The sequence below is a fragment of the Nicotiana tomentosiformis genome, chromosome 2 (genome assembly GCF_000390325.3).
Source record: "Nicotiana tomentosiformis chromosome 2, ASM39032v3, whole genome shotgun sequence".
NCBI lineage: Eukaryota > Viridiplantae > Streptophyta > Magnoliopsida > Solanales > Solanaceae > Nicotiana > Nicotiana tomentosiformis.
This window is the reverse complement of record NC_090813.1, coordinates 139,268,214-139,280,577: the sequence shown is the minus strand read 5'-3', so window position 1 is coordinate 139,280,577 and position 12,364 is coordinate 139,268,214. Positions and strand designations below refer to the sequence as shown.

Sequence of the window (12,364 nt, the reverse complement as noted above, 5' to 3'; positions counted from 1 at the left end):
GCACCCGAAACGAGGCATAACAGCTGGACAAAAAATATTTAATATCGAGGGATTGTCATTTGGCCATATTTTAAGTTGGGGAGCTCGGATATGGGCAATGTTTGAGGCGATTTTCACCATATGAATTGGGGTAAGTGTTCTCTACTCGGTTTTGGTTATATTTCGTGAATCTATTTTTGTTTTTGGTAATTGGATTGTGAATTTTAAAGAGAAAATTGGGGGGTTTTGTCCAAAGTTTCATAGAGTGATTTTTTGAGTTTTGTACATCGATTCAGAGTCAGATTTGGGTGAAACTAGTATGGCTGGACTCTTAATTGAATGGTTTGTTGGATTTTGTAAGTTTCATCGGGTTTTGAGGTATGGGCCCAGGTTTGACGTTTTGGTCGACTTCGGGATTTTGATTAAAGATTCGACCTTTATCGATTGGGTTTGTTTTCTTTAGCATTATTTGATGTATTTGAGTTGCTTTTGGCTAGTTTCGAGTCGTTCGGAGGCGGGTATGCGCGGGATGGAATTTTGGAGCATCGTTTGGCTTGCTCGGTATTAGATTTGACTTGTTCGATGTAAGTAACACTTCAGGGTATGAAACCCCGAATTGCATTTTATATGATTGATGTTGAGGTGACACGCATGCTAGGTGAGGGGCGTGTGGGTGTGCATCGTGTGAATTGTGATTTAGTCGATTCCATGGAACTGTGTAGCTATCTTCTTTAGATATTTTTACTGTACTCCATATGTTGTTGGCATATGTTGGCAACTTCATATCATGCTTAGGCATATGTTGGCATTATTGGGATCCACTGAGGTCATTTCTGTTATTGAATTATATGTTTAAATTGAAGTTTGGTACTCAGTCATATTTGTTCATTGCATATTATATCTTAGTCTCTATTGCTATTTATTGATACATCATATTATTATTTTTATACTAGTTTCATGACATTGTGAGCCCAAGAGACTCGAGAGTTTGATGACTGAGTGAGGCCGAGGGCCTGATTGTGAGTGATATTTATAGGATCGGGTTGCATGCCGCAGCATGCTTTATTGATTTATGCTTGGACTGGCGTATTATAGCGCTTGGGCCGAAAGGAGCCCCTCCGGAGTCTGTACACACCCCCAGTGAGCGCAGCAGATTTATATTGAGGGATGGATCTTCCCTGGGCATGGATCTTGCCCGAATCATTTATATTTGGGGATGGATCTTCCCGTAGGCTGGATTGGCCTTATACAGTACCGAGTGACTGATTGTCAGTTGATATATATATATATATATATATATATATATATATATATATATATATATATATATATATATATATATATATTTTTATTTTATTTTATTTTTTTTTATTTTTTTTGGGATGGATCTTCCCTGGGCTGGATTGGTCATATACAGTACTGAGTGACTGAGCATGTCGAGTGATTAAGCATGATGAGTGGAAAGTGTGAGACAGTAAGATTGAGTATTTTGAGAGTGTGAGTACATGAGTTCATCAATAAAATACATTGCTTTTGACATGCGTACTTGAGATACATGCATAGAGAGATATTTCTTTCTGCTACCCGATTTTGGTGACATTCATGATTTTACCTGCATAGTGACATGTAGGCATAGAGATGTATTTTCCTCATACTATCTGAAAAATGAAACATCTTATTTGTTGTAGAAACGTTTTGGGGAAAAATCATAGTTTTACAAACCTAATCATATTTTGGTGATTTCGGTAAAAGAATTGGGTTTTCACTAATATACTTGAAAATCATGCCTATTTTTCCTGAACTGTGAATGAAATGAGCATCTTATATCTGAGTATGTTTCTTGTACAATTATTTATTTGTTGTTATGAACTATTGTTAGCTATTGGTATTGGACTCCGATCTCTGTTCCAACTTGTCACTACTTTCAATCTAAGGTTAAGTTTGTTACTTATGGAGTACATAAGGTAGGTTTTACTCATACTACACTTCTGCACCTTGCATGCAGATATTGGATGTTGATGTCGCTGTGTTCGATGGGAGTTGGATTTGAAGATGTACCTGCATTCCGGTTATAGATGCCTCTTGTTCAAGGTAGCTCTAGACTTATGAAAGATCTGTTCATATATATTTCAAACAGATGATGTACTTTATTTCATATCATCTTTGTAAATTCTAAATGTTAGATGCTCATGATTTGTACTACGAGTCCTTGAGGAATATATAAGATTCAGATATTTTCTTTCACTTAATTGTCTTATTAAATTTCATTGGAATTGGATAGTTGTTAATTGGCTTACCTAGCGGGTTGGGTTAGGTGCAATCACGACTAGTTGGATTTTAGGTCGTGACAAGTTGGTATCAGAGCTCTAGGTTCATAGGTTCTACGAGTCATGAGCAAGTATCTAGTAGAGTCTTGTGGATCGGTATGATGACATCCATACCTATTGTGCGGTATTGATTCAACTTGAAGCGTTACTCTTTGAATTCCTTCCATGCATTCGTATGCGCACATGAGTTCTCTGTATCAGCTGTGCATCGACGACTTGTGATTCCTTGGATAGGGTGCGAGATGTGATTTTTGTGTGCTGATGATGAGCCAGTGTGGAGGACTTGAGGCCGGGTTTTGACTGTAGCTCGAGCACGGGGATTTCGATTGTGTGAGAACGTAGAACCCACTGCGATCATTTCTATTGTTGAATTATATGTTTAAATTGAAGTTTCGTACTCAGTCATATTTGTTCACTTCATATCATATCTCAGTCTCTGTTGCTACTATTTATTGATACATCATATCATCATTTTTGGGCTAGTTTCATGACATTGTGAGCCCGAGAGACTGGAGAGTTTGATGACTGAGTGAGGCCGAGGGCTTGATTGTGAGTGATATTTATGGGATCGGGATGCACACCGTATCATGCTTTATTGATTTATGCCCAGACTAGCTTATTATAGCGCTTGGGCTGAAGGAGCCCCTCCGGAGTCTGTACACACCCCCAGTGAGCGCAGTTGATTTATACTAAGGGATGTATCTTCCCTGGGCGTGGATCTTGCTCGAATCATTTATATTTGGGGATGGATCTTTCCCAGGGTTGGATTGGCCTTATATAGTACTGAGTGACTGACAGTCAGTTGATATATATATATATATATATATATATATATATATATGGGATGGATCTTCCCTGGGCTGGATTGGCCATATACAATACTGATTGACTGAGCATGTCGAGTGATTGAGCATGATGAGTGGAACGTGTGAGACAGTGAGATTGAGTACTCTTAGAGTGTGAGTACATGAGTTCATCACTGAGATACATTGCATTTGACATGCGTACTTGAGATACATGCATAGAGATGCATTTCTTTCTACTACCCGATTTTGGTAACATTTATGGTTTCACCTGCATAGTTACATGTAGGCATAAAGATGTACTTTACTCATGCTATCTGAAAAATGAAACATCTTCTTTATTGTTGAAAAATTTTGGAAAAAAATCACAGTTTTACAAACCTACTCATATTTTGGTAATTTCGGTAAAAGAATTAGGTTTTCGCTGATATACTTGAAAAGCATGCCTATTTTTTTGAAATTATGAACGAGATGAGCATCTTATATCTGAGTATGTTTATAGTACCATTATTATTATGTTGTTATGAACTGTAGTTGGATATTGGTGTTGGACTCCGACCTCTATTCCAGCTCGTCACTACTTTCAACTTAAGATTAGGTTTGTTACTTATTGAGTACATGGGATCGGTTGTACTCATACTACACTTTTGCACCTTGCGTGCAGATGTTAGATGTTGATGTTGCTGTGTTCGACGGGAGCTAATTTGAAGATGTACCTGCATTCCGGTTATAGTTGCCTCGTGTTCATGGTAGCTCTAGACTTATGAAAGATCTGGTCATGTATATTTCAAACAGATGATGTACTTTAGTTCATACCAGCTTTGTAAATTCTAAATTTTAGATGCTCATGATTTGTACTACCAGTCCTTGGGGAATGTATAAGATTCAAATATTTTCTTTCACTTAATTGTCTTATAAAATTTCATTGAAATTGGATAGTTGTTAATTGGCTTACCTAGCGGGTTAGGTTTGGTATCATCACAACTAGTTGAATTTTGGGTCATGACTGAGTTTTGCTTGTTGGATCCGGATTGCGATATATATGTTTAGGTGGCGTTTGGTGTAGCTTGTTGGTCGGGTGAGTAGTCATGAGTTTTCACGTGTTTCTTATATCGTTAATTGTGGTGGAGTTATACAATTGTATGTGTTGTGGTTGATTCCTATAAGATTTTTTGACTAATTATTTGAACTCAAAAATGGTGAATGTCGTTGACGAGTCTACATCTGCTAATTCTTCTGTTAGTTTCATCCTGGACCCTTCAAAACCATTCTTTCTTCTGTCTTCTGATGTTCCGGGGGTTTCTCTTGTCAGTACTCATTTTTCTGGAACTGGATTTGGGGAGTGGAGACAGAATATGATTGTTTCCCTCTCTGCTAGGAATAAGATAGGCTTCATTTATGAAACAATTGTTAAGCCTCCTGAAAATTCCCCTCAATTTAGGCAATGGGATAGGTGTAACAATATGGTCATCTCTTGGTTAACCAACTCCCTTACACCAGACATAGCTGAAAGTGTCCAGTACTCTGACACTGCCCAAAGCATTTGGACTCAGCTTAACAAAAACAAGAGATAAAACAAGAGTTAGCATCTTGCTTCAACAAACTCAAGAAATTGTGGGATGAATTGATTTTCATGTGTGCCTCTCGTGGTAGCTCTTGCACATGTGCGAGTTTTTAGCCAAAATTGTCCCTTATCTTTGGGGGTAAGTCTAACTTTGTCCTTTATCTATTGCCATGAGCACTTATTGTCCTTTAAGTTTGCTAAACTTGAGCAGGTTTAATCCATTTAACAAAAGATCCAAAGGGAGACCTAAAAACTAACAATGATTTCGCTGAGTCAACTGGGTAAAGAAACTTTCAGTACTCAAAATTTGCAAAACCGATGTAGTGAACCTAAACTTGTTTAAGGTTGACTCGGTTCTGGACCGGCTCGGACCAATGGAAGGGGCACGGGTAGGGCTGGGTTTGGGGGTTGGTCCATATATATTTGTTTATCGATTAATCGGACCGGTCAAACCTGATCAATGAAAATTACTGTTGAACCGGTTAACCGGCCCGGTCCGGTTCAACGACTATTTTTTTAATTTTTTTTAAAAAATATTATCACACTAGTTTCTACAATCTTAAATGTGACAAAGTGGTGAGTCGGGCCAGGTCGACCCCTTAGGCCCGAAATCGTTCCACCGGATGGGCCCTGACCCATTAAGCCCGGTTTTAAAAACTCGATAACCGGTCGGTCACTATTTTTCTTAACCGGGCCGGTCCAGTTAACCGATTCAACAACAATTTTCATTGAACGAGTTTGACTGGTCCGATTAACTGGTAAAAAAATATATACGAATCAACCCCCTAACCCAGCCCTACCCGGCCCCCTTCCACCGGTCGGCGATTCGGTTTACTACCGGTCTAGGTCGGTCTGGAACCGGGTCAACCCATCCCATTAAACAGGTTTAGGTTCACTACATCGGTTCTGCAAAATTTGAGTACTGAAAGTTTCTTTACCCAGTTGACTTAGTGAAATCACTATTAGTTTTTAGATCTCCCTTTGGGTCTTTTGTTAAATGGACTAAAGCTGCTCAAGCTTAGGAAACTTAAAGGACAATAAGCGCTCAAGGAAATAGATAAAGGACAAAGTTAGACTTACCCCCAAAGATAAGGGAGAATTTTGGCTAAAAAATCCACACGTGCTGCTAAATCTGAGCTTCAAAGAGAGGATGATGAGAACAAGCTGGATCAGATTTTCATGGGGCTTAATGAGACTTATGTTAGAGTTTGGAGTAATCTGCTCATGATGCAGCCTCCTCCATCTCTAGACACTGCCTACGACATCTTGCTTCAGGATAAAAGACCAAAACAAGTGTCCTCACCATCTCATTTTTGTACTGATTCTGCTTCTTTCAATACCCATCTTACTAACAAATTCCCAAGGACACCTACCTCTCCCAAACAGTTCATTCAAAGAGTCAATTTTAAATACAACAAGTTAAATCTAGTGTGTAGGTACTGTAAGAAGCTTGTGCATTTGGTTGACAAATGTTATAAACTCCATGGATTTCCACCAGGCTTCACGTTTACCAAGGGTAAAAGGACTGTTGCAAATGTTGAGGTGCAGGGTCATCAAAATTCTGTCGGTGATCAAAATTCTGCTAAGGTTTCTCACTCTCCAGTTGAAGGGTCTTCTGATTCAGAGTCTTTGATCCCCGAGTTAACCAAATTCACAACTCATGATGTTGTTTCAGTAGACACAAATCTCAGAATCACAACCCCAATCCAGCCTCATAGCATCTGCTAACTTAGCTGGTATTCTCTCTTCACCCAGTTGGGTAAGAAATGTATCTTATGATGCTTGCATGTTAACTAAAATAAATGAATGTATTTGTATTATAGACTCTGGGGCCACTAACCATATGACCTCCAATAAAGATCTTCTCTTTGACATTAAACCCTTAATCATACCATACTTAGTCACATTGTCAAATGGTTATAAGGTCAAGGTAACTTGTACTAGTTCCATTCAATTTCTTTCTTTCACATTGCATCATGTCCTCTACATTCCTAGATTTCATTACAACCTTATCTCTATATCCAAACTTGTTTGCCAGTTGGATTATATTGTCCTATTTACTAAATTTTCATGTTTGATACAGGCCCCTTCACTAAAGAGGCCACTAAAAATTGGTAAATTAGACGATGGACTTTACAGACTTGTGCAGTCTTCCCCTTCCTTTCAATCTCATACAACTGCATGTCAATCTATTTCTATGAGTGCTCTTTTACTTTCTGAAAATGTTCCCTATAAATATCATTCTCCATTAGTTGCTGATTCTATTTCTTCTTCTTATTGTATATATCATTCTGAATTGAATAAAATGGAGATGTTATGGCATAATAGACTGGGATATATAACTTTTGTTAGAATGAGAGAATTTCCTCATATACCTTGTAAATTCTCTACTAAACAGCCATTCACTTGTACTGTTTGTCCATTAGCAAGGCAGCCTAGGCTACCTTTTCCTAATAGTTCTATCAAAACTACACATGCTTTTCAACTTATCCATGTGGATACTTGGGGTCCTTATGGAAGCCCTACCTATAATGGGTATAAATACTACCTAACCATAGTTGATAACTTTACTAGAGCTACTTGGACTCACCTTATGGGGTCTAAGAGCAATGTTTTCCCTCTTATCAGAGCTTGTCAAAACACAATTCAAGTCTATTGTACAAATTGATAGAAGTGATAATGCTTTTGATCTTGGGTCTAGTAATTATGGCAGTGATTTCTTTGTTGAAAATGAAATAGTTCACCAAACTTCTTACCCTCACACACCATAACAAAATGGTGCGGTTGAAAGAAAGTATAGATATCTTTTAGAAACCTCAAGAGCCCTACTTTTTCATTCTCACTTACCTATTAGATTCTGGGGAGATTGTGTGCTTACTGCTACATACCTTATAAACAAATTCCCTTCTAAGCTTCTTGATAACAAAACACCTTTTGAACTACTGTTTAGGCAACCTCCTTCTTATAATCATATTAAAACCTTTGGTTGTCTCTGTTTTATCACAGTTCCCAAATGTCATAAGGACAAGTTTCAGCCTAGAGCTGACCCTTGTATTTTTTGGGATATCCATTGGCTAATAAGGGTTAAAAGCTATACAATTTGAAAAATAAGCTTACCTTAATATCCAGGGATGTAGTTTTCCATGAAACTGTTTTTCCCTTTGCTACCTATTTCAATCACCCCAATGTTTCTCCTCCTCCTCCCCCTCTCAATCCTGCTACTAGTTGGAGTTTCCCAATTGACAATTCCTTCTCTGATTTTCCTTATCCTCCTCCAGCTCATCTGCCTTCACCTTCTACTCCTCTTTCACCATCTCCTCCTTCTCAACAATATCCCTCTTCTGCACACACTCCACCTGCTCCCAGGAGGCCGAATAGGACTCATATTCCTTCTGCTCATCTGCAATAATATATTTGTAACCTTCATCCATCCCTGTCTGGCCCCAGTTTTTCTTTTGCTTGTCTTCATAGTTTAGTTAACACTGCTGAGATTGAACATGCCTCATATCAGCAGGCAGTTTCCATTCATGTATGGCAGGAGGCCATGAGGAAGGAATTTGAGACCTTAGAGACCAATCATACTTGGTCAATTGTTCATCTGCCACCTAGCAAGAAACTCATTGGCTGCAAATGGGTTTATAAGGTCAAGTATAAGGTTGATGGAACTGTGGAAAGATATAAGGCTAGATTGGTTGTTAGGGGTGACACCCAGGTGGAGGGTGTGGAATTCAATGAAACTTTCTCCCCTGTTATTAAATTTTCCACTGTTAAGTGCCTTGTTGTTGTGGCTGTCAAGAAAAGTTGGCCTCTCTTTCAACTTGATGTCAACAATGCTTTTTTTCATGATGACCTGGATGAGGAGGTCTATATGAGGTTGCCACCTGGGTTGTCAGCCACTTTTTCATCTGGTTCTACTTCATCTTCTTCTCCTTTGGTTTGCCATCTTCAAAAGTCTTTATATGGTTTGAGACAGGCTTCAAGGTGGTAGTATGTCAAGCTGTCTCAAGCCTTATGCTCTAGGGGATACTCTCCTTCTCTCAATGACTACTCTCTCTTCTCCAGAAAATCTGATTCTTCCACTGTCTTGTTGGCTGTGTATATTGATGATATTATTCTCACAATTAATGACTTAGCTGAAATTACTGCATTAAAGAGCTTTCTCGACAATGAATTTAAAATCAAAGACTTAGGAGTTCTCAACTATTTTCTTGGGATTGAAGTTGCATACATTTTTGGTGGACTGTTACTACATCAAAGAAAATTTATTAAAGACCTTCTCAAAGAGTACCATTGTGAGAATGTTACTCATGTTACTTGTCTTTTTGACCTGACTGTCAAGCTCAGAACAGACATGGGGGATCATCTTCCTTCTCCTGAATCCTGTAGGAGTTTGGTGGGTAAGCTCAACTTTCTCACCCACACCAGACTAGACCTGGCTTTTGCTGTACAACACCTAAGCCAATACCTTCAAAAGCCTACCTTCTCTCACATGCATGCAGCCTTGCATATACTTAAGTATCATCAAGGGTCCTCTAAGGTTGGGGTGTTCATCAGCAACTTCCTTGATCTTTCACTTTCTGCTTATTGTGATAGTGACTGGGCTGCTTGCCCAGACACAAGGAGATTAGTTACTAGGTTCTGCATTCTATTAGGGGGCGCTCACTTACTGGTTGGAAGGCTCAGAAATAGATTGTTGTGTCTTTTTCTTCTGCTGAGATTGAGTATAGAGCAATTAGTAAGGTTTTAGCTGAGCTAACTTAGCTGGTCGGATTGCTTTCTGACTTTGGTATTCCTGTTTCTGTTGCTATCCCTATCTTATGTGATAATCAAACAATCATTCACATTGTCAAGAACCTTGTATTTCATGCGAGGACCAAACATATTGAGGTGAATTTCTATTTTATTCGGGCAAAGCTTCATGAGGGGTTGATTGCCTTGAATCATGTTCCTACTACTTCTCAGTTGGCTGATGTTTTTACCAAGCCTTTGACAGGCCTTGCTCATCATTCCTTATTGCTTAAGCTGGGGGTTCAGTCACCCTTCACCTTGAAGGGGGTGTTGGAGTTGAGCAAAAGTTGGCCCAATCTGTTGCTGATGCCGAGGCACATCCTACATAATAGGCCCATTTGATGTATTTATTTGTATCAGCCCACTTGTAATAGTGAGACCCATTTTTGTAATAGTCAGCTTAGTCTGGTTCTTTACTACTTAGTTCATTCTTTTGTATATAGCCACTATATTGGATTCTTCTAGATAAAAGAAGAAACATTTTTTCTTTCTGGCAGAGTAATGAAAGTATTTGCTTCTCTCTTTTTCTCTATCTCGTTTATTCCTCAAACCCTAGCATAAACTAAACTCAAGAAACTGCTTCTCAAATTGGCTGTAACATTTACAAGAAGGCATGTGAAAGTGTCAAATGTGATACGTCAATTGTTTACTACGAATTCTCTACAATTACAGTGTGCATATTAAAAGAATGTGGTGCAGCTTGCTAACGTGTTTGTTTTCGGTACAAAATGCCACTGGTTCAAATGTGTCATTCCTACTTATTATTGCTCCTTTGAGCAATAACAATATCCTTGTACGAGTTCACGATGACTAAAATTGTTTATTTTTGAGTTTATTTCCTGCATCCATTAAGAAGATTTTTATTTACGACCATATAAACCTGTATGCTGAACAGTTCTTTTGTCCACTTTTTAAATTGTCAAACTTCAGAGGAGAGCAATAGGACCCACTCAAATTAGAGCAGCTCTCATAAACCTTTTTCTCCTGTATTTTTATCTTTCATTCTTGAGACGGTTTACAAGAAGGAATTTTTACATTCCTATACACTATTTGAAACTTTATTACCCTCCCTACTCAAGTTTCAATTTAATTACATCTTATATACAAATTTACCAATTATATACTCTTTAGGAATTAAATGAGTATCCTTTTATATTAGGAATCAATTATTTTTGATCCTTATTCTCTCTCCCTCCTGCTCTCTCTCTCTCTCTCTCTCTCTCTCTCTCTCTCTCTCTCTCTCTCTCTCTCTCTCTACATCTCTCAATCCCTAATTCCAGTAATGTAGAACAAAGGAAAAGAGAGCAGCAATTCTATCATTGACAGCCAGTAAAAAGCGTTGAAGGTTTGAATTCGAATTTAGATTTTCAAAAATTATTTGTTTGGATTAGGTGTTGTTGCAAACAATTGGGGATATTATTTGGAGTATATATCTCAATTTTGATGATGTTTTGGTGAAGATTAGACTTGATTTTGGCTGAATTTCAGATTGAAACTCGTCGAAGAAGAAAAAGAAGAAGAAGAAGAAGACATGACATACATTATACTTACGAAATTGTAGTAAAATTATAGAAAAATTGTATTCTATTGTTTATATATATTTTTTTATTTAAATATTGTATGAAAGTTGAACAATATTGTATAAAAATTGTATTTAAGTTGTATAATATTGTAGTTGTATATAACTGGGTAGAAATAATATATGAAAGTTGTAGATAAGTTGTATAATATATAATTAGTTGTATGAAATTTATTTTTACTATGTATAAATCAGATACAAAATATACAAAAGACATATTGTATAACATTTGTATAAAAATTGTAGTTAAGTGGTATGATATTGTAGTTGTATATAACTGGGTAGAAATAATGTATGAAAGTTGTAAAAAAATTATAGATAAGTTGTATAATATATAATTAGTTTTATAAAATTTATTTTTACTATGTATAAATCAGATACAAAACATACAAAAGATATATTGTATAAAATTTGTATAAAAAATATATTTAAGTTGTATGATATTGTAGTTGTATTTAATTTGGTAGAAATAATGTATGAAAGTTGTAGATAAGTTATAGTGCAAGTTCAATGTAGTTGTGCTCCATTCTTTCAATTACTTTGTGACTTATGAACTCTTTCACCCAAAATGCTAGAGTTGTTCTCACTTTCTGGATGATTGGTGGTGTTCCAGCCTCCTCCCTTTCTTAAATGTTCTCCACATAGATTGTATCCTGGTAATTGGATCATAAATCAAGTAACTATCCTTAGAGCTGAGCTGAAAAAAGAAGAAAGTAAACAGAAAAGGTAAACATTTTTTGAAGAAAAACATTTAGACGTGTTAATTAGTTGTATAATTTATCTTCTCCAAATAGCAGTCGTAAAAGTGTCTTCTCGAGAAGGGCAGATGGGCAATTTATCAAGTTTGTAACTAAATCCCTAAATATAAGTTCAATCTGCAGAGAATAGGGGAGAGAGGAGAGAAAAAAGGAAAATGGTGTAACTAAATCCCTTGATTGAAGGCACAAATAATGGATTGGGAGCCTTTTAAGGTGGATTGTATATATTTTGTAACTAAAATGTGTTTAGGTCGGGTAAATACCAAAACATGGACATTTTTCGTAATAAGGTTTCAAATAGTGTATAGGAATGAAAAAATCTCTTACAAGAATGTTCATACAAGAAGCATGCAGATGGTTCAGAGTTCAGACTGGAAAACAGTTTACTAGCACAAATTTTGGAAACCTTCAAAATTCGTTTACCAGTACAGACAGGATGTATATTGAAGTTGGCAGCTATACTTACTGCATTTATTTTTAGCTCTAGAAATATAAAGTATAGATGAAAGTCTTTTGAAATATATATCTATACTAAGTTCAATCCATTGTCACAGATAAGTAGTATA

General features: G+C 37.0%; 1 protein-coding gene across 1 annotated transcript; it reads left to right on the top strand.

The window, feature by feature from the left end:
* The first annotated feature begins 4,305 nt into the window (after window positions 1-4,305).
* On the top strand, window positions 4,306-4,683 carry LOC138905711 (uncharacterized). Its single transcript, XM_070194231.1, has one exon. The coding sequence runs from the start codon at window positions 4,306-4,308 to the stop codon at window positions 4,681-4,683; it is 378 nt and encodes a 125-aa protein (XP_070050332.1).
* The last annotated feature ends 7,681 nt before the right edge of the window (window positions 4,684-12,364 follow it).